Raw genomic sequence first — 24247 nt, forward strand, 5'->3', positions numbered from 1 at the left:
CCTCGAGACGCTCGTAAAGAAGGATAACACAACAGCGACAACAAGCCCAAAGCCATAGACGCCAAACTTGACAGCTCCGTGAGCTCACAACAGCCCCCCCCAACAAAAACAGCGCAACTTGCGGCGGCGCCTGCGTTTCATTTCGCCTTGCCAAAATATAACCGTAAATTGAATCAAAGAATAAGAAAGAAAAGCTATACACACACACACTCGGGAGGTGGGTAGGTATACTCTCCAAGAATCGTTGGAACGAATAAACGAATGAATGAATCAAGAAGCTCATTTATTTCTTCGCCATGTATTTTTGTAATATTTTATAAATATATAAGAATGTCGACATTTCTCTTTTTATCTTTTTGAATAGAGAAAGAAATTGTCAAGATTCACGTTTTTTTATTCATATTTTCAAGTAGAGACATCGTTTGTCAGATGAAATATTTACAAGTCGAAAAAGAAAAATGGTCGGTGTGACGCCATCCGTCCAAGTTGCGTTAACCTATTGACCCTGTTTTTTGTTTTTTGTTTTCTCGGTGAATTTTTTCTCATTTCGTCATTTCCTCTCTGTCCATATCGAGAGAGCTAGAGAGAGAGAGAAGATAAAGATGAGATTCACAATCGCCCTCCAACAACGTTTGCCAAGTTTATTTTCCCCCTTCTTTTTCAAATCAGGTGTTTATTGGTCGTCGTGGAAATTGCATTCCCAGAGTCTCCAAGTGTCTAATAATAATCGGGAGCAGGAAATTCCGCCTTTTACACGGCGGAGCGGAAACGCCATTTCTTAATACAGAAAAGAAAGAAAATCGGGTCGACGATGACACTTTCTTCTCTTCCTTACCTGTCGGGGGTCCTTAAATTTCGTTCCGAAACGGCAAACGAGACAAGTCCCCACCCACCCGAAAAATGAGATAGAGAGAAAGAAAGAAAGAAAAAACAGAAATGTAATTATATACACCAAAACGAAAGAAAATGACGTCATTCAACTGCGTGAACCCTGGGCATAGACATATTGTTTGTGTTTTTGTTTTCGCCATATCATTTCCAAGGTTCTCTCTTTAAATTAAAAAAAAAAAACTGCTTTGTTTGAAAAATAACAACAATTCTTTTGGCGCAAAAATGTTTTTTTTTTTAATTGAAAAAGGAGGAATAATTCCGTCCGTTTTGCTCTGCCGGGTATGATAATAAGACCAACTGATTGTGGTCTGTGTATATAAGTCTATCAAATGACGCGCGCATTTGTTTCGAATCTCCCCTCCAAAAATTTAAAAGGGGCGAGAGAGTCTCTGGCTCGTCACGTACACGGTTCACAAGTCACGCGGGAGTTTCTTGCCCCCTTTCTATGTGTATAGGACGGGACGACTAGACTCGAAATGCCTATTACCAGTTGGATGGTCGCCTTGATTGCAGCGATTCAAACACCTGAAGAAAATGTCAAAGTCGTGTTTTTTTTCTTTCTTTCTTTCTTCTTCTTTCTCCTCTTTTCGTGTTCTTTCCATTTTATTTATACGACGCGATATCATTCCAGACGAGACCGGAGGAAACTGGGAAGCAAAAAAAAAAAAAACGAAATAAAATATTAAACGTACCGTGGCGAACGGCTGCACCAGTCAGTTCAATGTTTTCGTTTCCAAAAATCTATATATACACTTGGCTGTCCCGTCTGAATGACACCTAAAAAGTACTACTTTTTTTTTTTTTTTTACTTTGGTATGCGGTGGAAGAGGGGGGGGGAATCAATTCGCCCCCGGTCAGGTAATTTCATTTTGTGTTGGTTAGTTATATCGGATTTATTTTATTTTTATTTTTTCTGTGTGGGCAGCAACGAGAGAGGAATTGAAAAAGAGGGCCGAGCGCATGATCGACCATGCACAAAAAGCCAGTCACCAAACCGACCGAACCCAGGCAGAATCTAAGAGAACCGGGCGTGTCCAGTGCTTCCGGAGAGCAGCAACCGGATTGTTTGATTGTGTATGTGTGTGTGTGCCACATCGTTCATTTTCTTTTTCTTTCTGTCGACGGTTTTTTTTTTTTGTTTTTGTTTTGTTTCCTCCTTCGCTGCCGGTGGTATAGAATAACCTTATTCTGTATTCAATTAACGAAGAGGAAGAAAACCTATGGAAATTTATATTTTAAATCCACACACAAAAGAAACAGGAACTTTTATTATATTTTATTTTATTTTTTAAAAAATAAAATAAATTTCCAAAAAGTCTCGTGAAAAAACTGAAAGGCTTTTTCTGTCTATTGTTTGTCTGAATCTCATCATTCGGTCATCAGCCAGGAAGTGATTGCTGTTAACTGACAGGGAAAGGCGGGACACACACACACACACACACACAGCCGGCGTGAGTGTGTGGAGGAGGGCGATGGAATCTAAAAGGGGCGTTGACTCGTTTCCTCTTTGACGTGATTGTGTTCGAACGAGCGCGAAACGAAACAAACTGAAAAGAGTTATTTCTCCTCTGTTCTCCTCTATACACATCCATCCGTTAGTGTTTTGCGATGGCTCTTTTTCAACAACAACAACAACAGCAACAACTAAAAAAAAAATCACAAAACGTAAATAGGAAACGGGTCAAACTGCGCCAAAAAAATTTCCAACATTCCCGCGAGCTCCAACCGACAAACAACAATGAAAAAGGCAATTCAAATGGAAAGAGAGAGAGAGAGAGAGAGAGAGAGATAGGTTATATATTATTACTATAAGGATAGAGGTTGAATAGAGGCAAAGGTATGCGTGTGTATGGCCTTGTTCCGTGTGTGTTTGCCCAGAGCTGCGCCGGGTGCGCGCACGCGGCAACAGAGCACCGCGCCCATTTTTAACTTCACCTTTTATAGGTCGACCAAATCAAATAGCAAAATTCGATTTCGTCTTTCAGAACAAAAAAAAACAAAAAGGGTTTTTTAGTTGCCGATATTTTTCATTGATTGATGACGGATGACCGCCGCATCCGTTTGCCAACAACGGGATCAACATTTTGGTTATTTGAATAATGGGAGCGCGCGGGTGAATTCAAAATTGCTATCCGGCATTGAAAATGCGACAAATTGTAATTTCAACTGTTGTTTGCGATTCATTCGGCGGATTAGCTGGAACTGTGCGGACATTTTAAAAAAAAATTTTAGAACCGGTTTTTTTAATAATATTCGTTAAAAATAAACTTTTTTTGTCAACAGGAAATCTGTGCGATTTTCAATGAGAATTTCATTGAAAATAAAATAACGAGTTCAACTTCCGCAATTGCCGTGCGTTCTTGATTGTGTTGGTTAATCAAATGCGCTCGCATTTTTTTTTTCACCAGGTGAGAATCGTGTCAAAGGCGGAATTGTTTTTCTGGTTTTTAACAGTTCAGCCATTTTATTATTTCCAAACATTTTATATATTTTTTTCCTTTCAACTCTTTAAATGTAAAAAAAAAATATTCAAAATGAAGAAGAAGAAAAGAGAACGAATAGCCTACAACCTGCGGCTGAATGTCGACCTTGCTTTTTCGGTGGCTAACTGCCAAGTTATCCAAGTTACGAGCCTCGAATAACGATTCCGGCCATATTTCTTCTTCTTCTTCTAAAGGTGGTTTATTTTTTTGCTCCTCCTTCACACTCTTCTGAGGGGGTATAAGATGTCGGAGGATTGAGAGAGTTATTTCTGAAGAGGTAAAAAAGAAAAGAAAGAAAAAGGAGCTCCTCCTTCTTTATTTCAGGAGTTTGAGGGGGTCCGTCTTTTTCGCTCGCGCCGGACACACAACCGAGGGGTCAGTTTCTTTCTTCAATATCCGCCCGTCCCCGTCCAGCATTTCGTATTCGTTTTCAAGACAATTCTTCTTCTTCTTTAAATTCTTTTTTTTTTTTTTTTCTTTTTCAACGTATGTGTTGTTATACCACCTCCGGCGGGGTTCAACCAAATGCCCAAAAGCTCCAAACCAAACGGAAAAAAATATTTCTTTCTCTTTCTCCTTTTATGTTGTGTCTAAACTCCCAAAAAGAAACAAAAAGAAGAGAGAAAGAAAGAAACAAAAAATTATACACAAGGCCCTTCCACACCGGGGCTCCATCACCTAACCATTTCGGTCCGCGCGTTCGCTGACGCGCTACAGTCAAGACACTCCAACCGCCTCTGGAAGCGTTTTCTATGATGTTTCCTTCTTTTCCCCCCCTAGCCCTTCTTCTTCTCCTTCTTACACTTAATTGGGTTATGCACAGCCTCTTCTTCTTCTTCTTTAGAACAACAAAAACTGTCAGAAACCGTTTTTTTTTTTCTTTTTCCAGGTCTCCCTTCGGTGCGTTAAAATCACGACAGGAAGCCCCCCCTTTTCTTTGTATGTAATCAGATTTTTTGGGTTGTTTTTTTTATTATTTTTTTTTTCAGTTGGGGGAGATAATTGAAATGGGGGGAGTACAAATGTACACACACAAAAAAAAAATACATTAAGTTGGATCACAAAAAAGTCGGTCGATGATGTTCAACAAGCAGTTGACAGTTTAATTGCATAAGAGAGAGCGCCTTGAAAAAAATTCAAATAAAAAGAAACTTGAATTGTTGTTGTTTTGTTTTTTTTATTCTTTCAAGAGGGGATATTCGTTTCCAGTTCACTGTCGAGGGAGAGAGCGAAACATGTACGTTTTTTTACTACTACTACTTTCCGTCCTTGAATGTGTAGAGTAATTAAGTGACTGGACAGACGGGTCCAGCGTCAACCCCCCTCCAACGTCCGAGATAAAAACAACAATTTAGGAATTATTTCCTTGTGCGACTGAATGGAAAAAAAAAGAGAAATATCTGTGAGCTGGTCTTTCTGTTTGGGTGTTTCTCTTTCTTGCGGAGGGTTGGTGTGTCTGTCGCACCCACCAAATCCCTGCCTTGGAAAGGATATACAAATCGGCAAAAAAGATCCATGGGTTGGGTCGCTAGAATGGTATCGATAAATGCTAGGGATTTCCTTGATGGATATCTTTAGAGGCCTCCTTAAGAAAACGACAAATAACACGCGAAAATAAAGGGAAAAAAAATACAAATGGTTGTTAAAAGAAGAAGCCTTCTTTCCCCCTCGGTCGGAATGCGGAATACTTTAGCGATTTGTGATAAATTGTGATGTAAAATCGTGCGGAAAACGAGCGGTCCAAGTAAAAAAAAAAAATAGAATTGTTTCATCTGATTGAATCGAAAAAACCCAGCGGTGAATAACCAAAATGTGAAACAATTTCAAAATCATATGCGAACAAACCAGAAAAAAAAATTCCTGTTGTTCCGAATTCTTTTGGAAAATCTTTCGAAAATAAAATCTTCTTCGTTCTCGGGACCCCGAGTGGTGTAACGAACTCTTAACTATGTCAGAAAAATGCAAGTTGTGCAACAGACTCGAAAAAAAAGAAGAAGATATGCCCCTGAATATTATTATTTTTCTTTTCCCGGATTGAAAGTGGTGATACCGGATTCCGGTTCAGCGTTTGTCTGGTTAGCCATTTCTTTTTTAGCTTACCCCTTGGGCGTGTCCAACAGTTTTGCTGCCCAGCAATCCGCGTACGGACGACGAGACGGATGTCGGAGCGCCATCGACGACGTGCTCCGATCGGCGCCTGTAGATCCCGTTGGCCTGGTGCGAGTTGGGATCTTTGCAGCTGGTGGCCAGGAGCCCATCATCGAAGACGCTGTCGGCCTTGTACGGCTCGTTGAGGGCGTAATCGATCAGAGTGTCGGAGATTTTGCGCAGGCTCCGCCAGCCGGACCAAGTCGATTTGCCCGGATTGTTTGTCACATTCATTCCGGCCGACTGGTGGTCCCAGCTCTTGCTCCTCAACCGATTGATGACCGACGTGCCGCCACCGCCGCCGTTGGACGAGTCGTCCAGCGATTGCTGATTCAAACAGTTGGCACGACGCCTCCTCGGCGTCCGGATGAGCAATCCAAATTTACTGACGGATTTGTTCCGTTGTTGCTGTTGCTGTGTCTGTGTCTGCTGCTGCTGATTACCGTTCTCATCCGGCGGAAGCGACAGAACACAACCGACCTTCTGTCCACCACTCTGCACCATCACATCCAGTTGACTGGTGGATTTCGAGTGTGTCAATCCCGGATGGTGCATGATGTACCGAAATTCCAATCAAGAGGAGAAGAAACAAAAATCCAATCGATCCGTCCGGATGCGCGGCGGAAGCACCACCGCAACGGAGAAAAAAACCAAACCAACCCTCTAAATAAATTTAGACACTTGACACCACCACAGAGATTATTTCGAAGGCACTCGAGGCCACAATCACTTTGATGGTAGTAACATTTTCGCTTCGTGCGAAAATCCGCAAAATTTATTTTGCGCGGGAGACACAAACACAAGAAATAAAACCAAACACACCACCCACTCCGGTTGACGTTGTTATTTTTTCCCGCACACAAGTGACAACAAATCAAAAAAAAAAAAACGGACAGTGACACTACGTGAGGTGCAGTCTCGACGCCGATGCGGAGTGAACTGAACACTGCCCACTTCCTCACCAACCTAACCAGGGCAAAGGCGGAGCTTAAACCGCTCAAAAAGCGGGACCCCTTAGCGCTCTCTCTCTTTTTCTCGCTTTGCTCGGAGCTTTGAAAAATGTTTCATCAAAATACTACACTACGCGCCAACCCGAAAATTTTTTCAAAAAAACAAATCAACTACTTTCCCATTACAACACGTGAACGGTCGAAATTATTAAATAGCACACACGGCAAAGCTCGAAAATAATCGGGAAAATAAAATAATCAAAAATGAAAAGTTTTTTCGAATAGTGGCGCATCCGCGGTCGTCATAGCAACTATCATCATCGTCAGGTGGGTGGAGGAGGGGGGATCTCTGCTTATGTGCGACTGCACCTGAGCGTGATTTTATGCGTGTCGTGTTGGTGGTGTGTTATACCATCTCCATGAATATTCGCCGGTTGTTGCTGTGACTGACCGACGCCTAGTAGTAGGTAGGAAATGCAACACACACACACACACAGTTTTTTGGTTTGTAACTCTTTTTCGTGATGCCGTGCGTGACCACTGCTCTCTCAACGAGCGCACGCAAAAAATGCGCAACAGCACGGTGAATATTTTTATTAAAGAAAAATGTTATTATAAAAAAAAACTTCTTTCAATGGCAGCGGGGGCAACAGCTCAATCTCACTAGTTTTCTTGTCTGACCAGGGAATTTGTATCTTCCACTGCTAACCAAAATGGCGTGTAAAACATATGCAAAAATCTCCCTCCCCCCCCCCACCCAAACAAAACAAAAAAAAACACAAAAACAAAAAGGATTTATAAGAACCGAGTACCGGTACAAAAATATATCTTCTTCTCAAAAAACCAAAGAATGATGAAGAAGAATCGGAGTCTGAAAACGTCACGTAAGACAACTCGTTCTTTTTCGGTTGTTTTGTTTTGTTTTTTTTTGTTTTTTTTTTCGGGTGGAAGATTGAGATGATTATGGTCGAGATACAAAATTCACATTTCTTTCATCCCGCATGCAATAAAAGAAATAGAAACAAAAAGAACAAACACCAAAATTTCGGTTTTATATTTCCAAAAATATTGGCGTGCGACTTTTTATGATGACCGGGACGTTCCGGTAAAAAACCGCAACGAAGAGTAGTTAGACATGATTTTACACAGGAAAAAGGGAATAAGGAACGTTCGTTAACTTGATTGAGTCGCGTTAAATCAAAACATGCGTTCTTGTGCTAAACACCATCAAGAATAAGAGCAAGAAAAACGAATCACGGAGATTGCATAACGAGATTCTTCTTGACGATGCGAAAAAACAAAAATCCCGCTATTCCTGACTCTTACCTATTTATCTCATGTAAGAACGTAGTTGCTACACATGTGTGTGTGTGTGTGAGTGAGGGTCTATATCTCTTTTGATGATTACAGAAATGGTTCCCCTCTTTTATTTAAAAAAAGAAGAAAGAAGAAGAATAATGTACCGCAACAGGTGAGATTTAACAACGAATTTCACTTGTATTACACCAGTGCGAGCGTCGAATTTCTTTCATTTTCTGAAACTGCATGTTTGTTTGATCCGTCGAGTCCAAACGGCACGCAACTGCGCAACGGTTTGTGTGAACGCCATCACAGTCCACGGGCAGAGATATGGTCATAATAATCATAATGGAACTCGGAGCGAACTTGGGCTCGCACCTTTTTTGGCCCCCACTATTTTGCATATGTGCTGCTCCTATGGCTTCTTATTCTCTTCTTCGTCTCCCCGAGAGTCCGGTTCAACAAGAAAGGGAATCGACCAGAGAAGAAGAAGAAAAAGAAGAATAAGAAGAGACCCGTTGTTGAAGGTTAATCACCAGCATCGCATGATGATGAGGCTCGACGCAATATAATAATGACGACGTCCGCCCCGTGAGGAGCTGCACGTTAGTTGCATACATACGTTGTCGCCGTAGTAGTAGTACTACTCGACTAGTCACACTCGGAAGAAAAGAAAAGAATCAAGGGAACGTTCGTAATCTAACGGAACATTTTGTTCTCTTCTTTTTTTTAAAAAAGAATAATAATAATAAAAATTTTCAGAAAAGATCTTTGTACACTAGTAGACGACAGGCCTCCTCTTTAGTATTAGGTAGTAGCCGAGAGAGTGTGTAAGCCGTTTCTTGTTGCGGGCGTGAATGTTCCATCATCAAAGACGCCCACAGAATGATTCGTACTTAGCAGCAGCAGCCCAGTAGGCAGCGGCCGAGAGACGACATCCCAAAAAAGGCGTGAAATGAGCGATTCACTAACTAACAAAATGCGTAGATTTTCAATGGACTTATAGCTACTGCAGAGAATGAAAACGGTACATGTTTGTCTCTCATTCACGAGGGGATTTTAGGGGATTGGAGATTTTCACTTTTTGAGGGGGGTAGCGCTGGAAAATCACGGCCGAATTCTCAAAACACGTATTCCCCCCCTACTGAGAGGTTGACGAATGCCAATGAAAATAATTCGACGTCATCAAACGCGGGTGGAAAAAAGGGAAAAAAAAGAGAAAGAGCCGACCTGAAGATTGGGTTCATTCCCTCCGCCGCAAATCTAATCTCCAAACTCTGACAATTTAATCATTTTCATTTTTTGTTTTCTTTTGTTAGGTTCACACGGCCGAATCAAAAAAAGGAGACAGAGAGAGAGTGATTACCCGTTGAATTATTTTCATTGAAACTGGGAATTCGCTAGGAGGAGGAAGAAGAAATAGTATAGAAGAGGTTTTGACTTTCGTTGTTTCACAATCGGAGTCAAACTTTCCCGACCGAAAGGGAAATGGAGAAGAATCAAGGGAGGAAATGATAACAGTAAGTCAAAAGAATCACACGGAACGGAGCACATGCAGACGTCGTAGACATCTCTATCTATACATAGCCTCTGGATTCACTTTTTACATAATAACCAAAAATTCTAATAGAAAACGCAAGTCTCTCTCTCTCTCTCTCTCTCAAAAGAAGAAAAAAAAAGAGAAAACTCTTCGCCCGTTTTCTTTTGTGTCAAATGGCGTGTGTATCAGCTATATATAAAATGTTTTAAGTGCGCCAAAGAAAAGAAGAAAAAAAAGACACGCATCTCCGAGCTTCGATGACTCCGAGAGAGTCGGGAGTAGCTGAAGAAGAATCTTGTGAGGTACTAAGTGAGTTTTTGATTGTGGATCAGCGTTGATGCGCTCCAATCAATTGAGCGATGACAACAATCAAAAAATGAAAAGAGGTCACGGACTCTCGAATCAAATGGAAGAATGAATCTCGTTTTTTTTTTTCATATGAGATTCTAACAAGGTGCGAGGACACAATTGAACTAGTATACCAAGGACTTTTTGATATGCATTGAATTTTCCCAAGCCGCGTTTGCAAGTTGCCCAAATGGAATGGCGGACGACAACCGGAGGCGGCGGCGGCGGCGGCCCACATATTATTTATTTCATATGAAAAAGTGAATTTGTCATTGCTTTCGCGTGTGTGTGTGTGTGTTGTTTCTGTTCTTCTTATTATGGCTTCGGCTCTTTTATGGCTAAAGAGTGTTTGTGCACCAATGCCGAGCGTGAGTCCGTTTTGTTTGCGTTGGTTTCCCTTTTTATTCTTTCATCATGTTAGGAAATAGCTCGTTATTTGACTCTTGTTCTTTTTCATGTGTCCTCCACAGTTTGAACGGAGTGACACACGGTTAGGTCCCTATGGACTCTCTCACTTTCTCCATCTCTCTCTCATTATTTTTCTCTCGTTCAATTGTCGACGAAATGACGTAGTAATAGCTGCCACGATACGAAAAGCATTCGAACACGATCAAACCGCACCCCCCCCCCAATGTACTGGTAACGCTTCATTGATTATTCAAATTAAAACAGGTATGCATTCATTACCTAAACACCAGCATACGCATAACAAAAATGTGTTCTAACCCCCCCAGAAAAAAGTCATGTCACGTCCCGAACGAGATAAGCCGAATTTGAACAGGTTTACATATCAGAAAACTCCAACAGGTTGGCCACAAGATATACGTAGATTCAGATACCATTGTTAGAATAATTGATTCTTTAAATATTCCAACAGAAAATGATAATGTGCGTGACCTCTAGAAAGTTGTTGCAAATGACCAAAAACAACAAATCCTGAAACGCACAGCACATAAGAATCCAGAAATAGGAAAAACTCGAAACTCGATCAAACCACATTCTCCGGTTGTCTCTTTTTACTCGAGAATTAGTCGTCAATGCCGACAGTGAAATGTTAATCAAAAGTGGTTGGCAATGTCAAAATTGTCGACGATGACTCGGGTCCGTGCGGTTTTTTGACCAGCAAGGCTTATTATTAAGGATTATTCGTTCGAAAATTCACCGCAAAAGCGTCAAAATGATTGGAAAACCAAAAAAAAAAAAGTACTGTTGCCTAGAACAATAAGAAAAAGAAAAAAACGGGAGGAAATGTCGAACGATTAAAGTTTTTTTTTCTTTTTTTTAAGAAAACGGAACGGGAGAAAAAAATGATTTGATATACCGTGATCGCAAACAAACAAAACAAAATCGTGATTGTATTCGTTCCAGTTGTTTATCGACGCAATAATTGGCCAAGTTTGTCCTCTACTTTTTTGCATTTCCCTTTTTTCTCTCTCTCTCTCTCTCTCTCTTTCGATCACGACGAGATCAATAACAACGTGTAACTCACACAATAGACACTCTAGAGGAAACTTCATCTTCCAGCACAGCACAGCGCGGCATACGTCATACATCTCCAGACGGTCGTGGCTAGCAGCAGCAGCAGCAGTGCAAGCACTATATAACGTAAACAGGCTCTCAAAAGTACGTTCATCTCCACTCCACTCCACTCGGCTCGGCTAGCTCCGCCGTGATTGTTGTCCCGTTTCTAAACAAAAATAAACACGAACCGAAAGGAAAACCCGGTCTTTGACTCTCTCTCTCTCTCTCTCTCTCTGGTGACGAAGTCATCGAGTCTTTATAACCACAAACTTTAACCGAAGAACCTTGAAAACTCTTTTAAGAGAAAAATAAGAATAATTCTCCGGGTTTTTCACTTTTTTGGAAAAACAGAAAATAAAAAAGCTGACTGCTCCGGTCGTTAATGTTTAGGCTATACACACAAACACATATATTCAGGGGGGGGGGGGGGGGTAAAGACATTTTTGAATTTTTTGTTTTCTTCAAAACTTGGGCCTCACCCCGGCTGCATTCTTGTGAGGGCGAAATGGGAGCACCCAATATAAGCAAGTAGACACCCCTCGATGATGAGGTTTACAGTTTTCGGTGTGCTGGCGCATCTGTGTAACTCGATCGGGCTCAGCAATTAACCGGAACAGTTTTTTTCCACATAGGGTTCATCGTTGACAAGATCTTTTTGAGACTCTCTCAGACTCCGAGGTATTTTCGTGTTTTCTTTGTAGAAATTTTTCTTTTTCTTTCACGAGTGACACGAGAGAAGTCGACGAAGAAGACGAGCCTGCGCGCTCAGACTATGTATAGGCTCACTCACACAGCACAGCGAAGGGGGGGGGGGGGGAAACTGAGATGATTTTTCAGCTTTGAGCGCTCTTTGACTCGAAATTGTTCAAAAGCGGAATTTGAGTTGGAAAAGATGAAGAAAGACTTCTCGAACCGTGTTGAAATGGAACTTGGGGGGGCCCCTGCCATTTTTAGAAGCCCTCCTCAGTGTCACATGAGAGTGAACAACTCTCGGTGGAACACAGAAGCACCGTTAAGTCACAAAAAAAAGAGACGAAAAAGAAGAAGAATCAGCCGCGAAAGAGGAGACGACGAGAGTTTCGGAGAATGAAGAAAACAAAAGGAAAAAGAAAAAGAAAACAAAAACTTTATCGTCTAGAATGTACACAAAGAAAACTACGCGTATGTATATACATATATACAAGGCACATTTCAATTAGCCCATTGTGTATGTTATTTTTAGGTGCGAGGGACATGCGGGAGCGCTGTAATATACACAACCGTTCTTTTTTCTTTGTGAGTGTCGTTTTGTTTGTTGTATAAAACCATTTTAAAATTTTCACAATGGATCATATTTTCAACTTCTTTTTAAAGACCAGCTTTAATACGTACACGTAGATAATAGGAAAATGAATATTAAAGTTGTCTCATTTCGTTTGAGATAATTATATTCGTCTCTTTTTCTTTCGACTCGCTTTTCGCTTTCGGGTCAAGGTTTTGATAATTTGCCCAGAGATGATTATTTTGTTAAAAACTAATTCAAAAAGTGAGAGGGGGGGACAGCATTATGTCACTCGAGAAAAAATTCTCTCACATCGTTATTTTTTCCCGAGCGGCCATTTGTCTATGGCGGTGCAATCACTTGTGGGCGTCTACTCAATTTTATTTCACGCATTTTTCTTTTTCTTTTTGTAAATTTTTCCCTCCTTTTTCTGTTGTCAAGTGGAAAATTGCGCGACGATATCAAAGCCGAGAGAGAGAGAGAGGATGCGATAGATTAATTCCACTTTTTTTCTTTCTTCTTTCCCTGGGAATAATACAAAAAACAAAAACGACCGGATTTTGCGCGCAAAGAAAGAAAAGATCGGGCGTGAAAAAATCATCAAAAGAAAAGAACAACTCTGCTATAGTGCACACATAAACGATGAGACACACGCAAACAAGCGGCTCAAGAAAAAAGGAAGAAACAAAAAACAGATTTGACTCGGGTCAAGGGCAACGAACCTCTCGGAGAAGAGAAAAATAAAAGTTTACCACGTTAAACAACCGACGCGCAAGTCCACCAAATATGAACTTTTTCGACGTCTGGGGGTGGAGTAAAAAAAAAAACCCCAAACCCCCCCCCCCCCCCAAAAAAAAAAAAAAAAAAAAATTCCGTCATCATCATTATACCTCCGCCTACTGTATACGTGGAAGTTCCTTCACTTCATCAGTTTTTGTGCGGGTGACGTCATCCGAATGCGGAATTCCTCGGTTCATATTTTCCTATATAATGCCAATTAATTTATGGAAAAAAAAAATTGACCGGTGACGAATTCAAAGAATGCGGAGAAAGCGACGACCCTCAAACACATTCAATTAACAGGAGTCTGTCGTCTTATTATTCCCCGAGGATTGAAAAGAAAAAAAAAACAAAATCTTGATTTTATTAGTTATTTAATAATACCAAAATAGTTTCTCGGAGGGGGACCGCCCGCTTTTTTTCTATCTTCCACCCCTTCCATAGATCGTGTTGGAAATGTGTGTTGTATACATCTCTACACACCAGACACAGACACACACACGTCTACAACGATGTATAACATTAGATTATAAAAGAAAAAGAGCGGCAGGGTCCGCTTGTCCCGTTAGACGCCAGGCGCTCACGCAACCCCTCTGCTGTTAAGGGAGGGGGGGGGGAATACACGTTTGACCTCCGACTGTTTTCTGTTCCACCGAATTTCATTTCAATACAACAACAACAACAAATAAATAATTTTTTTTTTCTTCCCCCTGCGCTCTCCCTCCCAACTGTTATGTCTGTTAAGGGACTCCTCTCTTATTACTTAACCTTCTTCGTTTCTTATTCTATACACTCGGGGGCCGTTAAAATAATGGAGAGACCAACTAGAGCGGTCACTTCTTTTCTTCTTCTTCTTCTTCTTCCAACTTTTGAAAAGGAAAAAGCTTTTTACGATCGTCATTATGACTACAGCAGACACACAAAATTTGGAATTTCACTCTCCCAACGAGAGCTGAACGAATGGACAATGGCAGCAATGAAGTGGAAGAAGAAGAAGAAATACCTTTTGGGTGTTATCGCAGTGTAGGTACACACATACATAAACCGTAGTCTCTCTCTCTTTCGTGTGGACTGCGTTAATTGAGGACAATTGGTACCGTGACTCTTTTTTTCTTTTTCTCCCCTGCGAGAGACGACGGCGAATTTTCTACGTTCGGCAAACAGCGAGACGGCCGAGCGTATTGCCTTACACGTTTGTTTCTTGTGCACGAAATCACGAGAGCGGGATAAACAGAAATAAATGTAGAGAGAGAGAGAGAGAGACTCTACGGGGGTGTGTGTGTAATATTCACAAGCGAAAAAAAAAAAATGAATTCGGCAATCGGAGAAATGCGGGGCAAAGTGTTTTACTTTTTGGGACAAAGTGAAAACGCGACAGGATTCGGAGGACGGGGACGGTCTCTCCGCTGGATGGAACCATTCGGACGGTTTTTTTCAGATGAGAACGACCTGCCTGTTTTGCCTGAATGTCTGAGCGACTGTAATCTTTCTTTCTTCAGAAAAAGAAAAAAACCAATGTTGAATGAAAGAACGACGTCTCACTTTATTTTCTCGCGTAACAAGAGCAAAATGGCGCTCGTGCCGCCATCATCAACAGCTCTCGCCATCGGATCCGTGGAACAGGCACAAGGATACTCGGATAAATAGACTGGAAAAAGGAAAGAATAGAGTCTCAACGGACGACGTGCTTCGTCTCATTCATGTGAATAAAGGTGAAATCCCCCCCCCCCCCAGCCCCGGTCGTCTGCGTGTACACAGCACCAAAGAAGGGAAGTTCCATTATCCATTATTGCCTAATACCTTACGAATATTGGTAAAAAAGGAAAATTCCATTCTTAAATAGTCTTTAAGCTGACGGTCGCATCCTGGAAGAAGGGAGAGAGTGGCCAATAAGAGAGGATAGACTCTCCTATCCGCCTCCCATAATAATAAAAAGAACGATTCAACCCACACACACACACACACATACAGCACAGGCCAAATGAAAAGAGAAAGAGAAGCACAACGGCACAGAGAGGAGAGATAGTAGCAACAACACCGAAAAAGAATTTTTTATTATTTCGGTGTGTTTTTTCTCAAGAAAGTAACGGGGGATGTGGATGGTGACAAATCAAGCGATAGAGGAGACACTATGGTGTCGCCTTATCTCTTTTTTTTCCTACCTCTTTCTCTCTTTCTACTTGGCTGCCAGGACTATTAGCTCGGGCTCTTGCTCGCCTTGGCTGGTTCCTTTCCATAAATCACAAACAGTCGAGAGAGAGAGAGAGAAAAATTTCTCTTTCCAGAGTCATCCGGTGGATTGTGTTAATTCCGTTTTCAAAAGGAGCCAAGAAAAGAAAAAGAAAAAAAAAAGTTCAATCAAGAAAACCGCAACGCCATCGTTGTTCCGTTGTGTGAGAGAATTCCGGTAGCCGAAAAAAGAAGAGAAAGAATGAGGAAGACAAATTATAATAAAAAAAAGGAAAGAAACGCACAGCACGTATGTTATATAGGGGGGAAGGAGGAGGGTGATGACTAGGTCGGATTGGACAAATCAGTTCGGACGGTTATAGACCACGGTTGATTATTCAAACGCGATAGCGCGTTTTCTTCTTTTACGATTTCGGCCTCATTTTTCTGTTAGAATTTCGTTTCTCTCCCGTGATTGCCATCGTAATTATACTATGTTAATGTCACAAGGGGAATCATCCGCCCAATCGATAAGGGTGGAATTTTTCAATTTACCCCCACCCCACACCAAACGATAGAAAAAGATTCACAGCAGCCCATTATATCGGCAATATCGATTCGTTTTTACTTCACGCTTTTCCCCCTCCCCAACGAAATCTCACGAACGAATCTCTGCGCCTAAAAATAGACTCGACTCAAAATACTACATGTCGTAAGGCGTATGTAGGTTAAACGGAAATGAATAATGCAAAAATATTCGCTGGATGACACATGGAAGAAAAGAGCGTGATGGCATCATCATCATCGTATTCCACTTGATTGTTTTTTTGCTCCTCTCACTTTCTCAGCCTCTGCGTGTGTGTTTGTGTTAGCGGGGCATGGCCATCGGCGAATGGCATTTGAAATCAAATACACAAATTTGTATACACGTTCCTTGTTTTTCTATATGCGGAATAGAAAGAGAGTTTGAATTTCGTTTCAAGAGAAAAAAAAAATAAATAATAAAAGAGGAGAATAAGTAGAACGCGAGCCCTCCCCCACTTGGCGATTTCCCGCCCACCCGCACCTTCCACTTGCACAGCCATTGGGAATTGAAAGGAGCTTCATTAAGGTGCATAAGGTAATTATCGAAGAGAAACTCTTTTTTGGGTTGTTGCTCTGTGTGTGTGTGTGTGTGTGTCTGCATGATTGCCGCATGAATCTTCGGGGTACGGTATACACCGCCCTAGCTGCTGCTTCCTGATTGCGTTACATACTCTGCAGCTACTACTATATACTACTACACCCGTTACTCAGTACTCCGGCGTACAGGTATGTATACGTCTATACTCTTCGTCTCTACCTACTCATATTCAAAAAGCTCGATCATGCAACAGGTGAAAGCTTGTGCATATACAGCCCCGGCAAACTCTCTTTCTCCCCTTTCTCTCCATACACTTATACCGAGCGACGAGCTGGGCATTTCATCTTTAGGCGGAGACAGCAGACACAGTCAGACTCGCGTTAGTACCTCGCCGAGCGCTGACGTCTACCCAGCCAGTCCCTCTCTCGCACGCATTCAAAGGAAAGAAAGAAAGAAAGACAAAAAAAAGGAACATGTAGACTCAATTATGCAAACAAGATATTTCCCCTCCGACAACCTCCCACCCCCCTCCCAGATGCACTATGGGCTGGCTGCTGTTGGGTTCGCCTTTTCATGTTTTTTTTTTTTACCAGAGTGCTGCTGCTGCTGCTGCCAGTGTCTTATTTTCTTCTCTCTCTCTCTCGGAAGAAGATAAAAAAACGTTTCAGCAAAGTATTAGAAGAGAAAGTTTGTTTTTTTTCTTCTTCTTCTTCTTCTCTTCCTTTTTGTACTCTCTAGCCCTGGAGCCAACACACATCTGAAACACTCACGTATGGTGCGCATAGGAAATGAAAGGTGCAACTGTAAATTTCTTGAGACACCTTATATAACTTCCTTGTTATCCCACATACACACACACACACACACACACACCGATGAATGGGTTGGACGAAAAACTAGGAAATCATGACGATGATTATCACTTCGAAGCTGAGGCCAACAGTTTTTTTCTTTCTTTCGTGAATTTGTCGTTTCGTTCCAGCTCCAACGCTCTGACAAAACGGAATTACCAGAAAGTGTGCCTGTCTACTATACCATCGCGAGCTCACTTTTCAATTCAAATCTTTTTCTTTTATTTTCCCAACTTCTTCTTCTTCGTCTTGTATTCGATTTTTATTCCAGTCACGGCGATCAACTTGTCAACAAAACTGTCTGGAATGCTATTATTATTCATTTTTAATTTCTTCAAAATCAGAATAAATTTCCCCGCAAACAAAAAAACAAATTCACGGAAGGAGCAACAAGAAAAAAAAACGCCGTGAACGTGTGCGGTGACCAACTTTCGACTCGTTGACTTACGCCACGGTCATTTACCCATCACAATAACGAAAAATGTATATACTATAGACACATCTACGAGACGACCATATAAAAAACGATGCCTTTTTTATTTTTCTCGGGATTCCCGCTTGGTAAACCCGAAGCCGAGTTTTAGAAATTAAGACGGCTTCGTTACATTCAACTGACAAGCAAACAATAGGAAAAATCGTACCTGTTACTGTGACTGATCTAGATTTGAAAGATGTTTGACAATGAAGTTTGAATTCTTCTCCGGGCCAAGGTCTATAAGTGTTGTTTTTATGAGTGTGATTTTGCATGAAGTGCAACTTTTCTCCATGCCGCTCAAGAAAAATGTCTGGTTACACCACCGACACTTACAATATTGTTTCTCGCCTTCAACTTTGTCCAACCACTCACTCAAATCTGGGTAGAGGTCGGCATTTTGCCAATCTACATTAAAACAAGTCGATTTGCCACTACTTTCTCTGTTCTTCTTCTGCTTGCGAGACATCTTTCTCTGCTTGCTTGTCCGCGTTGAACCATCACATGAATTTAACTCAAACACACAACTTTACTAACACTATGCAATCACGTGCGTCTTCAACACAGAAACAATATACTTGTAGTCTGCTACAGCCCTAAAGGATTGCCTGATTGCCAATGGCTCTTTCCCTCCAAAAACGTAAGGATGTTGCCATGTTGCGAATCAATGAATCAATCACCAAAAAATTTAAAACTGCTAGGAAAACTTCGATTTTCTAAGAGTTTTCAAAAAAAAAAGGTGCTCATCAAATTCAAAGATTTTAAAGAATTCAAAGAATTCATTACCGGTGGCAATCCTGTTTTATTCCTTCAAAATAATCATCAGAAAAAAAAAAAGAAATAAAATAAAATGAAATTTTGTCGACATTTTTGAAATGAGCGGCGCGGAAGTTGATGCGCGTTCTCCTCTAGTGGCCCATCTCCTATCTCGTTGTCGACCACACGGGCGCTGTCTAATGGTAAACATGAACCGTCTAACTGTTGTGTGTTTCCTTGTGCCTACATATAGACTCTGCTCTCTCTCTCTCTCTCTCTCTCTCTGACATAGTATTCAGGTCACGCACGGCACGCTGGCGTATATAGTATGCGCTCGGCTGCGTCATCATCCGCCCGTCGTAGTTCATTCAAAAAAATATTGAAATAAGGAGAAGACAGCAGAGAGGGGAGGCCTTGATGCTCTGCTCTTTTTTTAGGCCTACACAGGCCCGTCGAGTGCTTCAAAACTTCCACTCGAATGTGTGTACAACATTGTAGGAAGAAGGGGCAAAGAATACACGACCCAGGGGTGAAAGAAGAATGCGGCGTTTGAAAACTCCCGCCCTTTAAAAATTTGAGTGATGTCTCCTCTCGAGCTCTTCCAGAAAAAGGGGAAAAATGAAAAACATGGAAATGTCATACCCCCCGCCATTGTTGGACAACTGATAACGAGCGACATAGACAGGCGGACAGGACGACACGTTACGTACACACAAGAAAAAGAAGAGGAAGAACGTGAAAAGATAAAGAGAGATGATGATATAATTTTATTCAAATAATACCACCGAGATAAAAAGAAAAAAACTAAAAACGAGGCGATAGTTTTAAGCGGAGCCCACGCCTTGAGGATAAGATAGTCATCACTCTTGAGAGCTTCAAGTGGGGCAGCCGTCGAAAAAATCAACAAGAGATTAGAAGCTCTACTCTAGTTTACTATAGACTAACTGACACTGTCGCCATTCAAACGGAATGAATGGGAGATGCCAGTCGCGAGTCGCCAGATAAATTTTTTTTTTTTTTTTTTCAAACTTTCAAAATGACAGGGTAAGAAGGTTTTTTGAACGTACCAGGATGGGTGGCGCGTAACAGCGATCATGGAAGAAGATTGCCGGACGTCGGTGCACTAAAATTGTCGGTCTCATTCGTTCGTCGACGACACCGAAAATCCGATACATTGTTTTTCTTTCTTTCCGAGACACCAAACCAAAACTCTGTCGCTATCTTTTGGTTTGCAGTTGCTTGTACAGTGTAGACTCACGATGTCGCAGGGCAAACAGTTGATTGAGTTAAACGTCAATCACGACGGGTCGACAAAGGCAGCGATCTTGGACGACATTCCGGAAGTGAGGGACGATGAGGAGCAGATCACGATCAACAAACAAACAACAAGATGGGTACACTGTCCAAACTGGTCTGTACGGATGACCAAAGGCGAATGAACTTGGCAGTCACGGGTCTTTCATTTGATGTGCTGGTGTGTATAGTAAGTACTACCAAGTTACATACACACACCAACACACAGCACACACCACCGTGAGCCGATAGAGTTAGCCGACGTATAGTGTGAAGAGCCGTTACGAATTCGACCAAATTCTTCTTTTCCGTTTTCTATTTTATTTTTAGTAGTTTTTTATTTTTTATTTCAACAGACTGAACGACGGACGTGGCGGAATTGGGGAAAGTAGGCGATCCGTCGCTTCATTTCTCGGTATTACTTTATATGTACTGCACTTGTAGTTAGAGTGCTGCTTGCCACTACTAAACTACTAAAAGTAGATATATAAAGCAATAATCAACCATTTTCTGCGGTCGCCGAACAATGACCGTCCGACTCGGTGCGACGTCTCACTCCCACACGCAGCAACAACCCCCCCCCCCCCTCGTCTATACCATAGCACGCCACCCACACTCACGGTACCGACAGCTCCCAGCCCTAATGACCCAGAAAAATTGTTTTCTCTCTTCTTCTTCTTCTTCTTCTTCTTCGTTTTCTTTCTCTTCTTCAGTTTTTTTTCCTTTTATTTTTACGAGTATTTTCTATTTTCCGTTTTTTGTCTGACGAGGAGGTGGGTGGGTGACCGACCGCGCAATTTTTCTTAGTCTGCACGATACAATACCGAACAAACGAATCATTTCCGGTCTTCCCAAGAAAAAAGAAAAAAAAAATGTAGACAACAACAAAAAATTGACCATTTTCGCGTTCAGTCCAATCGCCAAAAAACAAACCAAATTGGAGAAATTTTTTCTCAAAAACAAAAGAAAAAAATTGGACAGGAAGAACTTTCCAACAATCGAGATTAAATGTTTTGTTTTCGAAAAATAAAATTAAAAAACAGAACAAGAAATTAAAATAATTTCCATCTATCTTTGCCCGATGCCCAACAGCCGATAGGATCCGATGGGGAGTATAGTGGGGAGTATAGTGGGGGGAGCTCGTTTCACGTGCGTGGCATCTGTGATGAGAAGAGTTATAGACTCTTAAAGGATCACGACGGGGCCTTTGGGTTGAGGGCGAAATGGAAAGGGATGATGATGATGATGATGATGATTCGTTTATTTTACTTGCTTGATTTGAACCTTTCTATTTCCCTTTTTTTAATTTTTTTTTGTCTCTCCTGCCGGGGCCTTGCTGATGTGTGTTGTTGTTGTCTAGATATTTTTTATCGTTCGGGACGAACCGAAAGAGAAAACTCGTATAGAAAGAGATTAGAGAGAAAGGAGGCTGCGATCCATTCTCTCTCTCTCTCTCTGTGTGTGTGTGTGATGTTCACTTTCTCCGGACTTTTTATTTTGTTTTTCTCCGTTAAGTTTGTTCTTGTGTTTCTTTGGAACTTTTGACCACTTTTACCGCCTCGGAGACTTGTTTGGCAGTCCGCGGCGGAATTCATTTTTAAAAGCGGCGCGGGGGGAAACATCATGACAAATGAGGATCACGTCTCTCTGTGTTTGTCGTACAGTGTCCGAGCCGATTTAGCATAATATTATTTCAACAAAAAAAAACAAAAAAAACATAACGTTTATAACGAGAAGATGGAACAAAAAAATCTCCGGAACGAATTTTGAAAATTCTTTTAGTTTCCATGTTCGTTGACATTTTTTAAAGTTATATAGCGACGGTGATGAGACTTTCACCATAGCGGCGGATGTAACATAGGATATTCCGGTTTCTTTTTTTTCCCCCTATTGTTTGCGTCCAAGAATATCGATTGGGTTATTTTGTTGTTATTTTGTTTTTTGTTTGCATTCGTGATGGCCATCATTTTGAGGTCGTCGCATCGTAATAATGCTGAAAACGTGTTTTGACGCGAGTCAAAGTCTCCTAGCTAGCTGGCCCATCCCGCGTGACAAAGTGTTCAATAAAAATAGAATTCCAATCATTTCTTTTCTTTTTTTCTTTTTTCATGTTCGATTCATGTTGATCGGCGACCCCAGTGTCGTTGATCCGCCGTTTCCCCTTTTATTTTTATACATCCAAGGAGCTCATTCAGAAAAAAAAAATTTCTTTTTACAACGCGGACATTTTTTTCCCTTCTCCTTCTCCTATTCTTCACCCAAAATGGGCCCATCAAAAATACTACAAAAATAGGATAACGGGCGTGTTTGTGTGCGCGACTACCATGGGAAAAAACGGCAGAAGCGCGGCATCAACACACAAGAATTGAAGGATATGAATGTGATTTTTGGACAAGCTTTCACCCGCCGTTACTCATAATGCCGACACCGATGAAACACGTCGGAAGCCAAGGATAGAAAGAGAGAGAGAGAGAGAGCAGCCGCCTACTCTCAACTCCTTTCTCCTATGCAACTTATCAATCGATCGAATCGCAACTGATTTTTTTTAGCTCCAAGACGTTGTAAAGCGGGGGCCGGCTCATTCCTCGTGAGCGGGGAAACGAGTTCACCGGGATATTTCAATAATGAATGGCTTTTCAAACAAAACAATCAAAATCCTTATGCGAGTCCCCCCCCCCCCCCCCAAAAAAAAAAAAATATATGGCGAGGAAAGTCATCCGTAAAAGAAAGAAAAAAAAACGAAAGTTGCCGGACCTGTCGGGCCAGCAGCTATGCCACATACAGCATTCCAACAAATGAGAGAGTTATAATAATAATATTTCCACCGTGTTTGTTCTCTCTTGCGACGGAGAAAGAAGAAAAATCCCCGGGGCCCGAAAATAAGAATAAGAAGAAGAAGCTTGGGAAAGAAAAAAAAAGAGGAACGGATCGGAGAAAGTTTTTCCATGTGTATAATATGTAGATGAGCAGCAGACGTGGAAAATACCTTCTCTTTCTTCTGTGTGTGGATGACTATGGAGAAAGAAAAATCAACCGTTCCAGCCCCAAAGAGAAAGAAGATTCGATCGAGGTGTACATATACATATATACATCAATGTCGATGCCCGGCATGTTTGAAATAAAACAAACGGTAGAAATCCAGTAGAGTAAAAAAAAAGAAAAGAAAAGAAGAAGAAAACCCTTTTTCTACGCACACATTTCCCATGTGCTAGGTCATTGTCGATGACGATAACGTTTTTCAGTTTGATTTCATTTTTTTTTTTTTTTTTTTTTTTTAAAGAATAGAATCAGGAACCGATAGTTCAACGTGATGACCCAGTTCACATTCGAACTGCATTACATTTTACGTGTCTGGTCTAAAGTTTAACAAGATACAAGAATATAAGCGTCTGGCCATTACTAACGGGTTTGCGGTTCGCTGGCGATGCGCAAAAGCGTCGACATGTTTCATGATTGGTGGTGGTGGTGGTGGGGAATACGATAGACGTCGTCGTCTATAGCGAACGGTTTCTCATCCATGATGAAAATGTGCAACGAACAAAAAAAAACAGTGAAATGAAATTGATACACAAGGCGATTTCAACGTGTACAAAGTTTGCGGTCAACTTTGACCCAGTTGGTTGGGAGAGTGTCGCTGTGAATGTGCCGTTGCGTCGCGACGCTAACCGACCGTATCGGCTGTAAAATTGACATTGGCCCAGTCTAGAAAACCATCGATCGATCCTGTTATAGTTGGGTGTGATTATTATTTTGACGTCACCTTTGCGGTCGTCCATTTGAACCAAATCCCCCCAGCAGCACCAGCACTACGAGTTTTTTTTTTTTTTTTTTTTTTTAAGAGACAAGTGTTTCTGCTGTTCACCTTTTTAGGCAATCCAGCGGTGGTGGCGGGGAACAACAACAACGGGAAAAAGTAGGACAGAGCGCACAGAACCGAAACGTCTCTTTTTTTTTGGCTGGATGACCAAATATGAAGTAAACAAATGAAAACAACAGCAAAAAAACGAAGAAAAAGATGTAAGCCTAGCTATTATACGGCTAAATATATGTCCTTCTGGTTTTTATGATATTTTGTGGCCATCAGCCTCGTTCGGGAAAACATTTGTTGTCCCCGTCAACACATATGGGATGCCGTCTGCTCCCGCTCCGTCCGCTTTGCCAGCCCGTCCATCCGCAGCATCGTCAGCCACGGCACTTAATAAAGTAGGTAAGTATCTTACCTAAATAGTTGCGCATCTCAACTGCGCATTGCGCCCGGCTATAACTTCCTCATCTTAACCCTCTTCTTGGGGGTCTAATACATTCCAACGACTTTTTTTGGGACTCTGCCGGGGCTCTGCTGCCCCTTTTTGAAATCCAGAC

General features: G+C 41.5%; 1 protein-coding gene across 6 annotated transcripts in view; it reads right to left on the bottom strand.

Annotated features, from left to right (window-relative positions):
* Nucleotides 1-24247, bottom strand: part of LOC124320213 — a 103131-nt gene that overhangs the window by 37006 nt on the left and 41878 nt on the right. Inside the window, exon 1 of one of the 6 annotated variants that reach the window (XM_046782961.1) lies at nucleotides 19660-20600. The exons of 4 other annotated variants lie outside the window; for them this stretch is intronic. In XM_046782961.1, coding sequence (XP_046638917.1) covers nucleotides 19660-19767 — 108 coding nt within the window. In that variant the 5' untranslated portion in view covers nucleotides 19768-20600. Of the gene's footprint in view, nucleotides 1-5474; nucleotides 6461-19659; nucleotides 20601-24247 lie in introns of those variants that run through there. One more of the 6 variants, XM_046782959.1, reaches the window with a different exon arrangement.

The sequence above is a fragment of the Daphnia pulicaria genome, chromosome 1 (assembly GCF_021234035.1).
Source record: "Daphnia pulicaria isolate SC F1-1A chromosome 1, SC_F0-13Bv2, whole genome shotgun sequence".
NCBI classification, from domain to species: domain Eukaryota; kingdom Metazoa; phylum Arthropoda; class Branchiopoda; order Diplostraca; family Daphniidae; genus Daphnia; species Daphnia pulicaria.